This window comes from Cupressus sempervirens, chromosome 3 (assembly GCF_028749045.1).
Source record: "Cupressus sempervirens isolate cs-2001-9-10 chromosome 3, ASM2874904v1, whole genome shotgun sequence".
NCBI lineage: Eukaryota > Viridiplantae > Streptophyta > Pinopsida > Cupressales > Cupressaceae > Cupressus > Cupressus sempervirens.
The window spans coordinates 395,843,361-395,862,939 of NC_143120.1; the positions used below are offsets into that span (position 1 = coordinate 395,843,361).

The following is a 19,579-nucleotide window of genomic DNA, read 5'->3' on the forward strand; positions in this document are numbered from 1 at the left end:
AAAAAGCAAGTGGAAAAAGCAGATCGGAAAAAAGCAAAGCAGAAGGGGCAACATTGTAGAAAATTATTACAGCCATCTACAATCAGGTTCTTCACTTCTCATTTGGCATATTTTCTGAGAAAAGTAGGTTTTCAGTTGAGTACAAAATATAGCTTCAGCAGTTCACTATTTCCATATTGTACTTGTCTTTGTTTGCCATTTGGCATTATTGGTATCAAAGGAAGGCTAGGATTTTGCAATTGAAAGAGCGTTGTAATTTTTAGATTATCTATATTGCAACCCTAGAGTTGATGATCAGCTTATTAGTTTGTATTCCAATTGTTTGACAAAATGTCAATTGGCTGTAAGTTCTCTTTTTGGCATAAATAATGTTATAATTTAGCATACTAAGTGTTTATATTAATGCCACTTGGTTGTAAGTGCATTAATGCTATCTTAGGTTGCATCCAAAGTATTTGTCTTAATTACTAGTTGCTGTAGCTGCATATTGCAAGTAGTTTAAGTCACATATTTGTATTGAATATTGTCAAAATTAGTTGCACATTTATGTTAGGTCATTGTTTAGACAATCTGGAGTCTTTTTGTAAGCATTCTCTTTGATGCAAATTGAAACAAGAGTCATTGCAGCAATCTGAAAAGTTATATCAGTCATATGGCCCCTTGTATGCAAAGTGTTTGACAAAAATTTTCGAGCCTTCAATCAGCATTTTAAGGTCGGAATTGAGCAGGACCATTATAGTGGTATCAGAGCTTGCTTGCAAAGTGTTTGACGAAATGTCAAACCACTGAACTATAAAGATTTTTGGTGTTTGAAGAAGTTATAACCAGTTGGGGTTATTACACATACATATACATATGTATATCTATATACATATACATACATATATGCATGTGTTTGATTTCCTTCACTTACTGACATCACAAGCTATTTAATACTTTGTGTTCATGCCCAATTCAGGTTGCATATATATGCTGTGATTATTTCTCATACATCGAGCATTGATACATGAAAATAATGTCATCGAATGGCATCCATTGTATTTCCCAGATCAACGGCAAATTTGTTACCATGATCACCCAAAATATTATCACATATGAGTGCCCAAGTTAATGTTATCAAGCCTGCATTTAATATTGCCTAGTTTAGGTTCTGGCGTTAACAAACTTTGTGTTGATTGTGATTTGTTATGAACCATGTCATGTCCCGTAGAGACATGTCTCTACGGTGACATGACTATTCAACCTTATATATCAAATGCAATGGAGAACATATCAATCACAAGGAAATATTACTATCTATTGCATCTGCAATCATCAGCGATTATCTCCTCTATATCTGCAGATGTATCAATTGAAGATTGTTAGTATTATTACAAAGTGGAATTTATACATTCTTGCAGTCATATGATTATATATCTGTAGAATTCATTACTACTCCATTATAGTGAATCTCTGATAGCTAAATTATATATATAAATAAAACTCTATGGCAGATCCTAAGTTCCTTAACAATGTTGAGCTCCAATTTGCAGCAAAGTGCATAAATGGATGAGTTGCATAAACCATGATTGCAACAATGATATACCCAAATGATTTAATTAGAGATCAAACTTGATATGGGGCTGAAATGAAGTGATTTGATCAAAATTACACCTTCCCAAATTCAAAAATGTCCAAGTAATTTTCTAGATAACAAGTATGAAAAATAAAACCTAAATAAAATGTACCTAGGGCTGAATTTGGATAAAGTGCATGGATGGCTTAAAAGAGTTCCTTAATAAGTTAATATCATTACAAATCTGCAATAAACAAAAAAAATCAATGATCGTGTAAAAACATTATGAGCCAAGAAGACAAAATTAAGATTTGAGTTCAAACAGCACTAAATTCACCAACAGCCAAATTCAATAACAAAACTTGCGCCAGTAGAAAGAACCCAAAATCAGCTTTCCAAATGATACCTTTTTTTGAAAAGATTCGACACCCAGATTAGAAGATGTGAATTTTACACAAAAAAAATGTTGAATTTGGCTTGCAGTGACAAACCTCCTCATAAATTAATAGTTTGCCTAAACCAAATTCTTATAAAAAGGATAAATTTTATATGAAAATAAGGTTTTTTGGGCTTTCTCAATGCAATGGCAGTATCCTTTTGGCTTAAAAGAGCTCCACGAAAAGGCTGTTCACCAAATCTGAGTTTCAAACTCCAATTTAGAACTGTATCATTCAATGGCAAAATTGAGTAAAATAAAAGTCAGTTCTCACTTTTTTGGATACTCTAAATTCAATGGTGAAGTAAGATTTACAATTTTACACATCATTCTCCAAAATGAACTTTTGATAACAATACATAGAAAAAGCCCCAAATGATGAGGTCCAACTTCCTAATTATGTTTAAAATGGACGAACTTAATATGAGAATAGAGGGTTTTGGGCCTTCTAAATGCAATGTCAGCATTTATTTTGGCTAAAAGTTCTCCCATAAAAGGTTGATCAACAAATCTAATATTTGAACCCATTTTGGAATTGTATCATACAATGGCCAAATTGAGTGAAGTTAGATGTGCATATATTGGATACTTCAGAGTTTTAAACTCAATGGTGAGATCAGATTATCACTAGCATGCTACAAAATGAACCTTCACCAAAAAGCTACAAAGGAAAACAGCAAACTGTTGATGTCCAGTTTGCACCAAACTGCACAGTAAGGATATGGGTTGCCATGGTTACAACAATTATTATACTCCTCCATGGTTTGATCACAATTTACTTAGAGATCAAACATGATAAGGGGCTGATATGAAGTGATCTGATCAAAACGACGAGTTCCCAAGTGCAAAAATGTCCAAGTAATTCTCCAGAAAACAAATATGAGAACAAAATGAAAAAACTAAATAAAATGTACCTAGGGCTGAATTTGGAAAAAGTGCAAGTCTGCCTTAAAACAGTTCCTTACTACCATTCCAACTCTGCCAGAAACAAAAGAAAACCACGATGGTGGAAAGAATTTATGAACTTGGGAGCCAAAAAGTAAGATCTGACTTCAAACAGCAATAGCTTTCACCAGCAGACAAATTTGATAATAAAACTTGCCCCACTAGAAAGTACACAATATCAGCTTTCCACATGATATCTCATTTGTCAAATCTATAAGTTGTGGATTTTTTTTAAATGTTTCAAGTTGGCTTGCTGCGAGAAGCCTTGTAATAAACTAAAAGTTTTCCGAAAGCAAATTCTTAAAAATGGACAATTGTTTATATGAAAATAGTGGTTTTGGCCTTTTCTCAATGTAATAGCAGCATCCACTTGGGCTACAAGTGCTTCAATAAAAGGCCATTCACTAAATCTGACCTTCAAACTCCAATTTAGAATTGTATCGTACAATGGCCAAATTGAGTGAAATAAAAATCAGAGCTGAAGCTCTCGGACACCCTAAACTCATTATGAGGTTAGATTTACACATCATGCTCCAAAATGAACCTGTAATACAAAGCCACCAAAAAAAACACCAAAGGCTGAGGAGAAAATTGCACCAAAGTCCACCCAGCAAAAGCTAAATCCTAATTATGTCAAAAATAGACAAAGTTTATGTGAAAATAGGTGTTTTTGGGCCTTTTGAATGCAATGGCAGCATTTATTTGGGCTAAAACTGCTCCAGTAAAAGGTTGTTAACCAAATCTGATCTTCATGCCCCAATTTGAAACTGTGCCATATAATGGCCATATCAACTAAATTAAAACTCAGATCGGACTTTTTTGGACACTTTACACTCAATGGTGAGTTTAGAAGATAGAAGTATGATGAATATCATATGATTGATATTCTTGAGCATACAATACTCCTAATGTTACCGTGAGGTAACAATTGTACCCTGTGTAGTTCATTTGGGTAGAAATCATCCTCCCTAGCTAAGAGAGAGTGTTAATGATTGTAGCTTCGATCAGATGATTCCAATCGATGAAATCAACCATGTGAATGACAAATAAGGCCTTAAACTTTTGATATCTATCCTTCACTATTATTATCATAAAGCATTATTATTTTTTATAATAAATTATTAAGTAGATATATATGTATATAATGTATAATATATCTCCATATATAAATAATATATATATGTATATTATATATAAGAGACATATATATAAATTATTATCATATATTATAATCATGATAATACATTGAGCAAATATCATTGCTGATACATGATTAGTTAAGATATTAACAAGAGACACATCTGTACGAGAGACATGCCTCTTTATATCATAATATATATATATATATATTCATTGGAAGAGTAACTTGAAAAACACATAAAACAATAAGTGAAAAGTTGAATACAGCAGTGAAATATGATATATTTCAGCAATATTAAAATCAAAAACAAATATATAAATCTACTCAACTTTATCAGTCATCTGTGTTGATGATCCAATTATTACCGGTAGTTCAACACTTTTGATCGAGTAGATCAAATAGAGTTTTGTCAATCCTTTAAATTGACGGACTTGGACTTCTACATTACTGCTTAGGTGTTACGGTTTGGTAGACAGATGGCAGTATCTCTATCTCTCAATTGAAGTATGTCAAGAGTCTACAAGATAAGTCCTTAATGTAAGATCATAAACATGCATCTACACCCATGGAGAAAGGCTTAAAGTTATCAGTCAAAGCAGATCCCCTTATGGTGGATGAATCCGTATTTAGGCAACTGGTGTGTAGGTTACAAAGACTTAGATTGGATAGATTTTTTTGGTGACAGTAAGTCGATATTGAGGTACGTCTTCAGTCTAGGCACTAGTGCAGTCACACGGACCAGCAAAAAGTAGAAGGCAGTAGCTCTTTCCTCGACAGAAGTAGAATATGAGAGAAGTGTTAAAGCAGCTTGTGAGGCAATTTGGCTTCAAAGGACGCTTTCTGACATGCAAATGTCTCAAGCATGTCCTTCAACCTTGATTTGTAACAATCAAGGAGTGCTCAAACTTGCCAAAAAATTCAGTGTTCCATGAGCAGACCAAGCATGTTGAGCTTCATTGTCACTTCATCCACAAGCTTGTAGTAGAATATGGATCAATATACTTGCGCTATGTCCCAACTAAGGACCAGACTCCAAATATCCTCAACAACTCTCCGAACCCAGAGAAGTTTGTAAGATTTAGGAGGCAACTTGGTATAGTTGACAGATTGACCATAAAGGGAGGGTATGAGAATAATATTCGCATATTTTATTATTTATGGTCAATATCTTGGAGACTTGGTGAGGATGTTTGTAGTCTAATCCCCAGTTGGAACACACTACAACTATACTAATCCATCTTCTACAAGCTTGTGGATGAAGTGACAATAAAGCTCAACATGTATGGTCTTCTTATGGAAGACTAGGTTTTTGGTAAGCTTCAGCACTTCTTGATTGTCCCAAAATGAGGGAGAACGATCGGCTTGAGAGATTTGCATGTAAGCAAGCATCTTTTGAAGCCAAATTGCCTCACAAGCTACCTTAACAGTTCCCCAATATTCTACTTTTGTCGAGGAAAGAGCTACTACTTGCTACTTCTTGTTGGTCCATGTGACTGCACTTGTGCCAAAACTGACAACATGCCTAGAAGTAGACTTTTTGTCATCAACAAAACCTTCCCAATTTGATTAACATTATCAGATTTCCACAATTCATTTGAATGCAAATTGGTTTCTGGATTTGATTGTGTATGTTTTTTTATCATCAGATCCAGAAACCAATTTGCTTCCTGATTTGAGTTTGTAAAAACAATAAGCCAAAAAGCCCATAATACAATTACTAAGAATCAACATATACCAAAAATAGAAATGACGTTGAAACACAAGTCCCCTAACCAACTCTGCATATAGCCTATGAGAACCTGGGAAAAAGCTAACAGGAAGCACAACTAACGAGGTGTAAGAAGGGGACATTACATTATCATAGAGCACTTGGCCTAAACTGACATCCATTTCAATTATGAAGACATTAGTAGACAATCTAAACTCCTTGTTTGCAGGCAAGTTTGCACAAAACTATAAATCTTTTAGTCAAGATCCACCACAAAGATCTAACATCAAGATGGGTAAAAATTTCATAAGGTTTTGAGGTCCTTGTGTATTGGAGCTGGGCTTGTTTTCTGCTCTTGGCCCCATAGCCTGCTTTGATATTGTTGTCATTATTAAAATGTCTGATTCATTGATACAAGTCAAAGTTAACAGTCTAGGATCAGAACAATAAGAATGTGCTCAAAAAAAAATCCTTACCAACTAAAATCCCAGCTGTCAAATGTAGAAGGCAAAGGTAGGCATCCATGATCGCTTGTTGTCCTATCATGAACAGGGAGACCTTGGCTGCCCCCTGCAGTACAGGTTACATTTATTATGCACTGTGATATATATCTATTCTCTATCTGAACCCAATTGTTATTCAAATGAACCACAATAGAAGTTCAGCACGATACCCATTTTGTGCACAATCATCAAGATCATCCTGGTTTATGCTTCAAAGATTTAGGAAAAATACTTACTGACTGTGTGTTGCTATGCTCCATTTGACGGATCAGTAAGAGAACTTGTAAAAATGAGACCTATCTCAGTTAAGGCTTTGAATGTAAGACACTAAAAAATTAAAACAGCAGAAAAAAAAATATTATGGAACTTTCATAAAAAGGATACAAAAGTAACCATAAGTGTATAATTGACAGCTTTATTATAGTAAACTTCAACATTTATTGAGGTCGCATTCAAAATAATAGGTGAAAAACATTCCCCATCGTCATCAATCATTGGGCTTTCAACAACTCCTTCCATATGATAGTGCTCATGTTCTTCATCTATCTTGTCACACGAAAACCCATTAGATTATATTATGTACAAAAAAATGGAAGAAGATGCAAAGTACATGGAAAAGTGATAAAAGGCTTATAAGCAGCAATGTAATGCAATTCTGCATATAGATGAAGTGCCACTTGAAAATAATCATATTAATGATTGCCAGTATATATTAGGATTGTCAGCCAAGTATAAAACTACAATGACTCTAAAGAATTAGTTCCCAAATGGGTGTGTTGACAATATAGCAAAGATATGCCCATGTTTGATTTTTGTGTTAATTCAAAATTGAGAACAGTAAAGCTTCCTCGAGCACTGCCCAAGTATCACACAATTCACAGAAAAAAGTAACCTAGTCTGAGTTGAATGTCCTGTGGATTGTGTTTACATTCAATATATGATATATCATTGGTGGCATGTACATCAAAATATTATGAAGAATTAGTTCCCAAATGGGAGTGTTGACATTAGCAAAGATATGCCCATGTTCGTTTTTTCTGATATTCACCATTCAAAATTGAAAACAGAGAGGTTTTGTTCTATAAATCTTCAAACACTAGCCAAGCATCAAATGATTCAAAGAGAAAAGTAACCTGATATATCTGAGTTGAATGTTTTAAGGATTTTATCTATCACCAGTGGCATGAACAATAAAACCTTTTTAAAGGCATTCATATAAAATTATAGTGCAATTATTACACAGAAACACTGTGTCTGGCCATGGAATTTACTAATAAAGGGTATTTAGCATATGTACCTATTAGAATGCTAAGAATTGCAATGATATTGTAAACTTCAACTTACTACAAGCATATCAAATAGTTTAAATTTCTGAATTTGTTTCAAAATTCTTTTTTGTTGGATATGCTTTGTGTGCTTCTCTTTTCTCCATTTGGATTGTATTATTGCTAAGAATATATGGTACATATGAATGTGGCCTTGGTTTTGTAGCATTTAAAATTGCATTATATGTAGTTTTACAACCTGGCATAATTCCAAGATCTAGGTAGGGTTAAATTTGTGGCAATGAGTTTTTGCATCACCCTTCAAGGTCATCAATTCCATTATCACGGATGCCAGATAGTTTGAAAAAAATGTTTATGCCCTCTCCAAGAGTAATCAATCGTTACTATTATAGGGGTAGAGACAGATCCAAAGCAAATTATGCTATACATTTTAACAAATGAACAAAGAACAAATTGTGAATGCTATAGCATTAATGACATGGACCAGCTCAGGTATATAAGCTTCAGTAAAATAGAATCACAAGTTAATCAATTAAATACGGATGAGTTGTGTTTATCCAAGCTCCAGAGATTAAGGGAATAAATTGCAGTATACAAAGGATGTGTGCATGCGAAAGTTCCCATGTAGATTACATCAGTAACACCAAAGGAGATGGAATGATCAGGATTCAGAACATCAAGGATTTAATATATTAGTAGTAGGAAAAATAGCAATAGAAACAATTAATGAAACGAAAACCATTTGTATGCACCCTTGCTAACTATTTCTCTGTTACCTGCCAGAAAGCAAGAAATGACTAAATACACAGACTGGTATATTAATTATCACTTATATATTTGTATGCTGATATATCCTTTTAAATTTAGTCATTTTTCTTCTTTTACGGTTAGCTGGCCCTTTAATTGTTTTGATCATCCTCTATCTCTCCTCTGTTCATTTTAGCTTGATTTTAAATTGCTCTTTTCTTTTTAAGGTATGCATTCTTCCCGGTTGTGCTTCTCCTTTGTACTCTTTTAGTCTTAGCCAGCTGGGTCATATTTATACATGCATATATCCAATACACACACACATATTGCATTTAGGTAGGTTGCTGTACTTGTACCCAAATTTTTGTCATCTTTTTTCTTGGTTATTCTATTCTATTGCACCTCTGATATTCTATTGTTCCGTTCCTTTTATCATTGTCTTCTTCATGATTGTGAATCCTAAAAATGTTAACATATCCTTTCCCCTCCTGGTTTTCATGTTCTTGTGTCACCTTAATCCCTTCCTCTACTTAACTAGCAGAGTTTGCTATTAATCTTTCATTTCTCTTCTCTTTCTATTTCTCCTGATCACGGATCATGGTGCAAACCAAATAATTCATCAAAAACAAATAAAAGCAATGTTCCTGCAAGTCTCTGAGATGGATTGTTTTAACTTTAAGACCATTTTTAGACACGGCAAGGTACAGCAAAGGGGGGCGGCATAGATGGAAATTTCAAAATATTCATATGATAATGTTGATAACTATGATAAGGAATCTATCATATGGACATATACATTATAGAATCCTGGATACCCAGGAATAGAGTCCAAAATCAATATTTAATTGTCTGTAAGTAATTGTCACTGTGTATATGGTATTTCTGTACCCTTTGTTTGTAGTAGCAGTAGCTCTGCAAAATATGTTGAATATATCTAGTCTGTAACTGCATTTTGTTTTGAGGTAAAACTGCTAAAACTAAATGCAAAAATGTTTCTGTTAATTTTGCCTGCAATACTGGACCCAGATTTTCAAATGAATACTATTACGGAAGTAATTGGTAAAATACTTGCTTGTTATTAACAGAGACCAGAAGGTCAATTTATACAAAAGAATAAAACGATGTTTCCTTAGAAAATGATCATAAAGAATAGAAGCATTCTATTCTAAAGAAAGCAAAAAATGAAAGTAAACTAAAGCTAACTAGATATTTGCAATAGATAACAATTAACTAATAATAGACGACTCATCTATTATTGTAATACCCTCCCTTAATGGTTAATCTATCTAGAATACCAAGCTATCCTCTGAATTTGACAAACTTATTAGGACCAAGAGGCTTGGTGAGAATGTCTACAGTCTGATCTATGGTAGGAACATACTACAAATCTATAGTCTCATCTTCAACCAGCTATCGTATGTAATGACAGTGAACATCCACATGCTTGGTTCGTTCATGGAAGACTGGATTTCGTGCTAACTTGATAACGCTTTCATTATCAACAGAGTAGTCAATCCTGTTGGTGACATCGACATATCCCCAAGCATCCAACAAAGCCAAACAGCGTCACATCCTGCCTTAACAGTCCCTCTGTATTCGGCCTTTGTAGAGGAGAGAGAAACTGCCTACTACTTCTTACTGGTCCATGTGACTGCACCGGATCCCAAACTGAACACATATCCAGAAGTTGACTTTTTATCATCAACAAAGCTTGCTCAATCTGAATCTGTGAACCCACTGAGTTTAGGATTAGAACTTTGAGAGTACAGAAGTCCATAATCTGAAGTGGCCTTTACATAACGAAGCACATGATTTGCTGCCATTCAATGATCAACCTTAGGAGTTGTCATAAAGCGCAAAATATAGCTAACTACGAAGCTGATATTAGGCCTAGTAACAAAGAGGTGGATGAGGCTACCTACTAGTTGCATGTATGTAGTTTCATCAACAGAAGGAGAATCAGACTTTGCGGATAACTTGAGACCTTTCATAGCTTGAATCCTGCATACAGAATTTTTCTAACAGGGCCTTGGCATATTTGGACTGAGAGATGAATATACCAAAAGATTGTTGCCAAACTTCAACACCTAGGCAATAATGCATGAGCCCAAGGTCAGTCGTATCAAAAGACTAGCATAAGTTCTGTTTGATTCCTTGAATCAAAGATGCCGATCTACCAGTGATAATCAAATCGTCCACATAAATAACCAAAAGGATGATGTCACTGTCAGTAGTCTTGATGTATAGATTTGAATCTGAAGAACTCCTCTTGAAGACTTGATCAGTGAGGTACTTATCAATTTTTATGTACCATGCCTGACGGGCCTGCTTCAAGCCATAGAGGGTTTTTACCAATCTGAAAACCTGATGGTCTTTACCAACAACCTTGAAACCAGGAGGTTCCATCATGTAGACCTCTTCATGGAGATCACCATTCAGGAAAGCACTCTTGACGTCCATCTGATAGACCTTCCAGTCAAATTGTGTTGTCATGGCTAGGACTAACCTAATGGTGTTCATCTTTATAGTAGGAGCGAAGGTCTCCTCATAATCAATGCCCTGACATTGAGAAAAGCCCTTCGCCACTAAACAAGTTTTGTACTTATCCAAAGTACCATCCGATTTGTATTTGATTTTGTAGACCCATTTGCAGCCAATGGGTTTCTTCCCTAGTGGAAGATCAGAAAGGACCCAAGTGTTGTTCTTCAGCAGGCTCTGGTGTTCAGATGTCATGGCCTGTTCCCAATCTGGAATTCCTTTAGCCTCAAAATATGTTTGAGGTTCAAACACACTGTGAATGTTGGCCATGAGAGCAAAGTTAACAGAATCTATAGTTTTGCTCTTTTTCTGAGCAGTTCTCCCATCAATGAGCTCATCATCACGAAGATCAGCAAGTGTCTTAGTGCACCACTTCGGCTGGATAGGAGAATGACCAACATTAGTACCAAGAGATGCTTGATCAGCAAGATCCTCATCAAAAAAATCTAGATCAAACTCAAGTGAAGCATCTACAAAATGAGGTGATCTTGCAGGAGAAGCCAGAGGTGTCTGTACAGGTATCACTGGTATAACTGGAGCTGCAGGATCTACTGAAATCCTCCCATCGAGTGGACCTAATGGAAGCCAAACTCCCAAATCATGACCTATTATAGGCTAGTGTGTTGGATCAGGAACAGGAGAAACAGGCATGAATGGTCCTCACTGCTCATCAAAAACTACATCTCGACTGTAGATGAGACGAGATGTCTCAACATCGATCAAGTGGTAGGCTTTGTGAAGACTACTATATCCAGCAAGCATGAGTTTCTGACTCTTGGCATCCAACTTGGTGCGTGACACATCAAGAATCAAAACAAAAGCAAGGGAGCCAAAAACCTTCAGGGGATTGATTCTAAGCTTGCGACCTGACCAGGCCTCTTCCAAAGTTTTACCTTTGACCGCAACTGTGGGTGACCAGTTCAACAAATAAACTGCAGTGTTAACTGCTTCTACCCAAAACTTCTTCGAAACATGTTTGTATTCGAGCATGGATCGAGTCATCTTGGTGATTGTCTTGTTCCATCATTCAACTACACTGTTCTGTTGTGGCGTGTGGGGTGTGGTTAACTGTCGTTTGATGCCATCTGTATCCAAGAAGGGTGTGGTTAACTGGGGTTTGATGCCATGTGTATCCAAGAAGCTGGAGAAAACATTAGAACAAAATTCCCCCCCATTGTCTGATCTAAGAATAATAATAGATTTCCCAAACTCTTTTTCAACTAAAGGTTTAAACTTCTGAATTACAAGAAATGCATCTGATTTCTTTTTAAGGAAATACACCCACATTTTTCTACTGAAATCATCAACAAAAACCAAAAAAGTTCCTGGAGCCAAGAACAGAAGTAGTGGCCATAGGGCCGTAGATATCGGCATGAACAAGTTGAAGTACCTAAGAAGCTCACCATGAATCGCCACTAGTGAAAGGTGTGCGATGTTGCTTTCCAGTCTGGCATGCGTCACAAACTCCAAGCTGTTGAGTCTGAATCTCTAGCAATCCAAGAACAAGCTCATCCCAAGCAAGCTGTGAGAGACAATGCACATTTAAGTGCCCATATCGTTGATGCCAAAGTGTACTCACAGAAGACTGCCGAGAAGCCATAGCTAAGTCTTGAGAATCACTAGAATCAGTAAGTCTGAAAAGACCATGATCGTTAAGACCCACTGCAACAGTAGATTGAGTCGCCCAATCAATGATGGTGCACGAAGGTGACTGCCAAGTGTGGAGAATGTCGCAACAACTAACTGACTGAAACTAGATTTAGTTCCATCCCTAGAACGTAGTACACATCAAGGAATATGAGATTCCTCCCAGCAGATTGAATTTGAACATTGCCTTTGCTGACAAACATGTACTCTTCCCACCACCAAAAATAACCGAGTCTGAATAAGGTTGGTAGTTAGTAAACCAGTCTCTGCAATGAGTGAAATGACGAGAGGCACCTGAATCAATGTACTAGGCAGAGGATTTCACATGATCTATAGATCTTTTAGCCATGAAGGCGTAAAAGGAAGATTCCGCCTGCTCAGTGTGGTCTGCACTGTTCGCTTTGGGCTGGGAACCTAATTGCTTAGACTATGCAACTAAGCATTTCCAACATTCAACCTTCATGTGTCCAAACTTATGTCAGTAGTTGCATTGAATGTTCTTCTTTCGGGAACCATCTGATGCTAGAGCAGAAGACTTCTACTAAGATGACTGCTGAAACTTGTCTTTATCCTTCTAAAAGGATTTCATAACAAAAGCTTGCTCTATGGAGGTGGAACTCGAGCTACTACCAAACTGTTGTTTCCACAGATCTTGCTGAAGCAGCAAGGTGTAGAGATTAGTGAACTTCAAATCAACACCAGAAGATGTGATGTTGAGAGTCTCGATAAAATGCTCATAGGACTTGCGTGAACTTCGAAGAGTGATTACCACAATATCCTCTTCCTCCATCTCTCGACCAATGGCAAGTAACTGATCACGGATTTCTTGAATCTGATTCAGGTGTACCTGGAGTGAGGTGCGCTCATCCATGACAATAGAAAACAGAGTGTTTTTCAAAAAGAAGGCTTTGCTTTTGTCAGAAGTCTCATGAAGACTTTTAAGATGTGTCCACATCTCGGTTGTTGCCTTGTTAGACGAAATCTGAGAAAGCTGATCATCAGCCTCGAATAATTTGAGAAGCATCACTGCCCTTGATTATTTAGATCCCATGTATCTTGATCAAGGCTCGGAGAAGTCGCACACTTCGTAACACCCAATACAAGTTGATAGATGTTCTGATATTCAAAAATTGCGATGATCTGCTGCTTCCAAGTGCTATAATTTTGACCATTGAATTTGGAGTTGTGCTCGAGCAGAATGTTTTTCAGAGATGCCATGGCATGTTTTTCATCAATGAAAAACTGTGAAAATCTGTGAAGGCAAGTTCTTTGAGGCAACAAAACGGAAGACCTAGAAAAAATGGAGAGTGACCCAGAAGAGAGCTCGAAAAATCCAAAAGGAATATGTTATCATTTTTTGTATCCACCGGCTCGAAAAACAAGGCACCCAAAAAAAATGGACAGTCCAGTTGAGCTCTTGAAAAACCCACCAAGAATTTGAAAACAAAATATTTTTTTGAGCTCAGAAATTAGGATTTCGAAAAAAATACAGTCGGCAGCAATGAAAGCTCGGATTTGTTGAATAATGGAGTTTCGGAGGCAAAAAACTGGACATTTTCTGTAGTAGAGAGAGGCATCGATCTAAGGTGGCATGAAATATGATGTTTTGATGCACAAAGTCGGGTTTCTACACCAAAAAAACGATGAAATAGCGACCTTCAGAGTTCTGAAAAACGTGAATCTATGGAGCAAAAAAATGGGTTTTTCTGTGTTTAAAAGACAACAGTGGTTTGCAGATACAGGCCGACCAGACGAAAAAGGAAGCCATGTGTTGTAGCACACATGGAAATCACAAATTAGCAGCAAGAAAAAATTACGATTTTGAGTTGGCAACCTAGCAACAATGCAAAAAACCCTAGCAATAATACAATCGTTACTTCCAGCAAAATGTGTTTCTTTGCATTCAAATTTCTCAAGGCAAAAACCCTAGTTGGGTTGTAGGAGAAATTGACTGAAAATAATTTTGAAAAAAATTAAACAAATAATTTCAAGAAGAAATTATAAATTTTGTCAAAAAAATTTAAGTATTAGCTCTGATACAATATTACGTAAGTAATTGGTAAAATACTTGCTTGTTATTAACAGAGACTGAAAGGTCAATTTATACAAAAGAATAAAACGATTTTTTCTTAGAAAACAACCGTAAAGAATAGGAACATTCTATTCTAGAGAAAGCAAAAAACGAAAGCTAACTAGATATTTACAATAGATAACCATTAACTAATTAATAGACGACTTATCTATTATTGTAATAAATACAAGGGTGACAAACAAATAAAACCTTTCAAATTTTTCTACAAAAATAGAGTATTACTATCAACATTATATTTATTTTCATCCCTCCCGACCCATTCATTCCCCACACTTTCAGTGAGACCGAAAAGACAACAGTCCCACTACCAACATTTTCCTTCCAAAATAATCTCTTCAAACAATCACAAACTCTGTAAATTCTCAACATAATTTATTAACTCCTGATATTCATAATGGGACAAAATACATCTCATTGAGTTGCTTGGGCATTACATCAGCATGATGCTTCAATTAATTTATGATGTCGTACTCAAAAAGAGCATGTATCCATTTATCCAGCAATAGCTTATAGGATTTTAAGGTTTTTTAAAAGGAAAAATAATCATTATTTGCAAACTTAACTACCATAGAGTATATGCCATGTGATTATAATATAGACTGAAAATGTGTGCTATAAAATGAAGCACATTACTAATGGTGACCTCTGCGACTAGAAATAAAAGAGGAACAATGAAAGAATATGATAATAATATAATATTTCTCCATGAAGATCACTTGATGCAGTCACAATCTTAGGTTCTGTTGTTTACTAATTAAGAGAAGACTTTGAATATGTAAAATGGAGTGATATATAAATTAATACACATTACTCTTTTGATTGGTAGAAATCTGTGAAATATGTGCTGCAATCTGTAAGTTACAATGCCTCTCCATGTCTGCAATAACAGCTGCAAATAAGAAAACAATATGGTGCAAAAGTTAAATAAATAGCTAACATATATAAAAAGTCGTACTAACAATCATAAGTATGAACAACATTGGCAAAAAGTCTCAATACCATTGTTTCCCTTCCTTCTGAACTGGTCTGTTGGAGACTCTTGCAAGACTTGTGATGAAAATATCCCAAGCTGGACAGATGCCAAAACATTTAATCATTAGGAGGAAAGGCATCATTTGAAACTACTTTAATAAGCAACTAAAATCAACTCTTATTAGCATACAAAACCAAATGCAACTATGCAAGTATACATTCAATAATCTCCCAAACTGCACTCTACTAAATTCCATAAAAGCATATTACACTAGTAACGACAATAACTTAACACCAGCTTTTGATAAAAGATGTGATCTGATTGAGTAGGCTAGATAACAAGGTAGGCTCAACTGGTGCACTTTGACTCTACTATATTTGATAGAAAATCTTAAGAGATTGAACACAGCTGTGGAGATAAACTCATCCTTGCTTCTAGGCCCCTTCATAATATCTATCAATTCCAAAGTATGAATCTAGTTGTTCAACCTCATCCGGCTTATATGTCTTTTGGGCCCCTGTATTTGCCCATTTTAGATTTGAATCAGCATCATTTTCTTTTGGACATTAAAATGGTTATCTGTGTAATCTAAAAATCCATGGCTCGGCAAAACTCAGGAAATCTAAATTTGACTCAAACTCGGCGAAATTTCTTAACATTTAAAAAACACATTTTCACTAAATAATCTTAATAAAATTTAGAGAAATGATAATTAGTTTTTCATTCATCATAGATAAAAATTTAAAAAAGACCAATATACATCGGACTCTCAGAGTGTCATGTGGTCAAAGATTAAAAAACCATATAAATACAAGTGAAACTTCTAAGTGGCTTTGTAGATGCCCTCAAAGTGAATAGTATTGATTCTTCTTGAGGAAGAATATTTTCCTCAGGCATATCATGGGCAGCCACGTCCAATGACACCCCGGTTAATGCCTCACACGTACCTTCCACCTTCTCTTGTGCCACTACAGCTGCCACTCAATCAGCCCAAAATCACTTAAAATTGGAAGGATTGTTGTCAACGTATCAACATCTGATAGTTGAGTGAGCAAAAATGTGAAAAATGAACTGATTTTTAATTTTTATCACCACAAGATCTTATCCTGGTTGACAGATTTTCAAATAAAATCAAAATTTCTCAGCAAGATAATCACCAAAAACTCACCACCAGGTTTTCGAGTGACTGAGTGAAATGCAGGTTCATCTCTCAAAAGGTGGCCATCAAACAAGTTTTTAGGTGATCTTCTAATCTACAGTTCTACTTAAAAATTGGACACTATCCATCCTCTTAACAAAAATGTGACACTAATGTGGCCTATGGTGAGACATGATTCTAATATAGACATTGGTCCATTAGGGTTTATCATGGCATGATATCCTCCTAAGACGTATCTTATTAAAGTGTCTGATTGCATTCTCTATGACCATGAAAACGATAAGCAGCAAGAGCAATCTTTACAGGTTGTGCAAGAATAATTTTTCACTCATTTTAGTTATATATGTGAAGCTACAAAATATTTTGTCATATCCCCTATTTTGGACCGTAATTATTCAGATCAATTAAATTAAATATAATAATAAAATATTCTATAGAATAAATATATAAAGAAATAAAATAGTAACATATTAGTGATAAATTAATTATATATCATAAGAGAGATTTAATAAAATAGAGAAATAATATAATAGTGTGATCAAATATAAAAGAACATATTAATAACAATATCATCATTAATAAAATATTAATATGAAGTATAATTAATACTTCATTAACATATCATAATATATAATCAATAAGGTAATAAACATAAAAGCGAATATTGTAATATAAAACTAAAAGGATGGACTAAAGGGTAGTAATTAATTTACACTATGAATCTCATTTATACTAATACAATTGCTCATTTGAAATATGATGAATAGGAAACATATTATATTAATAAACATATATCTTATCTTATAATTTTTATTGAATAATTAAGACACATATCCAAGAGTCACAATCTTCGAGTGGATATTTAAGGGCAAATCACTGAACTAAAAGAGGGATATAACTTAGCTTGATATAAGAAAGTAGAAGGAAAGCAATGACTGGACAGGGATCATTACATATTTTGCATGTGATTTATGCAAGAATTATGAAAAAGTACACCATTGAAGTTTCTACTTGAAAGATAGATTCACTTGCACAAAAGCGATCCTTAAGTTCAACATTATTAAAATAATACTGTAATTTAATTATATGGTCAATTAAGTTGTTAGGAAATGTAATGTCCCCAATTGTTGGCAGCATCAGAATTTCAGGGATTAGCCTAATATTAGATACTCGTAGGCTAATAAGGATGGTTAGTGGGTTTTCTGAAGATTGATTCATCTCCAACATTCAAGGATTTATGGATTTGGCCTTCGTTCGATATCTTTTGGACTCCATTTGCCTTACTTACTATGAATAGTAAAGGAGTAATAGAGATGGACCCTTTCTATTTTTAGAAAGTGTATTTGGTGACATGGGGAATTATGAGGAGAGATTCCTATTTCAGATGGCATGATAATCAGACAAGTATTTCAAGAGATATTAAAGTTTAGGTGACTTAAGTGATTTATTTAAATATTTTGATGTTATTATAAAGTTATAAAGTCACTTTATGACAAAATGACTTAAGTGACTAAAAGATGAAATAGCTTTTTATCCTGCATTGCTAAGTTCTTCGTACCTCTCCTCATTTCAAAGTTATAAAGGCATTTGCATTGGGATTGGAACAACGAATATATGATATTATAAGAATCCTGAATGGTTGCTTAATGTGACTGTGCATTCTTAGGGATGAAAACCCTTAAGAAACTTAGAGAAGCTGGACGTAGCCCCAACCCTCTTGAAGGTTTGAAACAATATTTTAGTGAGAAGATTGCAGAGAAAACACATGAGCTCGGTATAACTACAATGAACATGGAGATGGCAAGATAACATAGGTATGTTTGAGTCTTGGGTTATATCAGTGGAGGAAAGCGTGGACCAGATATCTTTTACATATTAAGTGTATTGAAGAAATATGAAAGTGACAGTGATAACCTATGACAGAAATCAGATAAACTGGAAGAAGACGTGGGAATTTGGAAGTAGCTTTCACCAGCAGTTAACGGCACTAGACCAGTCACGGTTTCCCTTGTTCTAATCAGTGTCTTATCAGCAATTACAGTCATGACTATGACTGCTGGGCCAAACTCGGGTTGACAGCTATCAGTTGGGCAGTGAGAAAACGAGTATAGCTGTGCAAGTGAAGGAAGAGACGTCTCTAATACCAGTATCCACTATATTACATGGCTATCCAGCAATGCAGGTGTTTTACTCCTGCAGATGTCAGTCATAACTGTGTTAAGACTTCACCAGTCGGATCTTATCTACAAGTCAAGCTGGAATACATGGGGAATACTAGACATGGAGTGATCCTAGATATGCAGTTGACAGACAGACATCCATGAGATACCAGGTTCATTATCTCTTTCTTTATGATTTGAAAACTCCATTTATCTGTTCGAGTTGTGTATAGGACTTAATGAATGTATTCCACTCTCTTTACTTTTCAAACAAGGTCTGGTTATGAGCTTAAATCTAATGTCTTTGTCTTAAGCACTATCATTGAGTGTATTTCCTTTCACATTATATTAACTCTTGAGTCGTCCTTACTGCATTGTTGGAGTTAAAGGGGTTTTTAGTGAGATTATAGTGCAATGATGGGATCATAAACCAACTGTTTGACAAAATGACAGTAGTCTAAACCTGAGAATTTTGCTGGGAAAAAGAAAGGATATTACAGGAAAGTTTTAGGAATACCCATGGTTATGTAATACACACTACGTATAAGGAAAGGAGTAGGACAAGGTACACCTCCCGATGAGTAAGGCAAGAAGAATATATTCAAAAGGGCAGCATATTAGCCCAATTGATTGACCCATATTTCATTGTAACATATATTAAAAGGGTAAATGTGCAACCATTGGAGGGAT

General features: G+C 35.2%; 1 protein-coding gene across 1 annotated transcript in view; it reads right to left on the bottom strand.

The window, feature by feature from the left end:
- LOC149566684 (transmembrane E3 ubiquitin-protein ligase FLY1-like) overlaps positions 1–19,579 on the bottom strand; it is a 190,089-nt gene that overhangs the window by 103,517 nt on the left and 66,993 nt on the right. The window contains exons 6-10 of the mRNA XM_089819994.1: positions 15,598–15,667; positions 15,410–15,487; positions 6,673–6,830; positions 6,525–6,584; positions 6,262–6,355 (exon numbers count right to left, since the gene is read on the bottom strand). Coding sequence (XP_089676120.1) covers positions 6,262–6,355; positions 6,525–6,584; positions 6,673–6,830; positions 15,410–15,487; positions 15,598–15,667 — 460 coding nt within the window. The remainder of the gene's footprint in view (positions 1–6,261; positions 6,356–6,524; positions 6,585–6,672; positions 6,831–15,409; positions 15,488–15,597; positions 15,668–19,579) is intronic.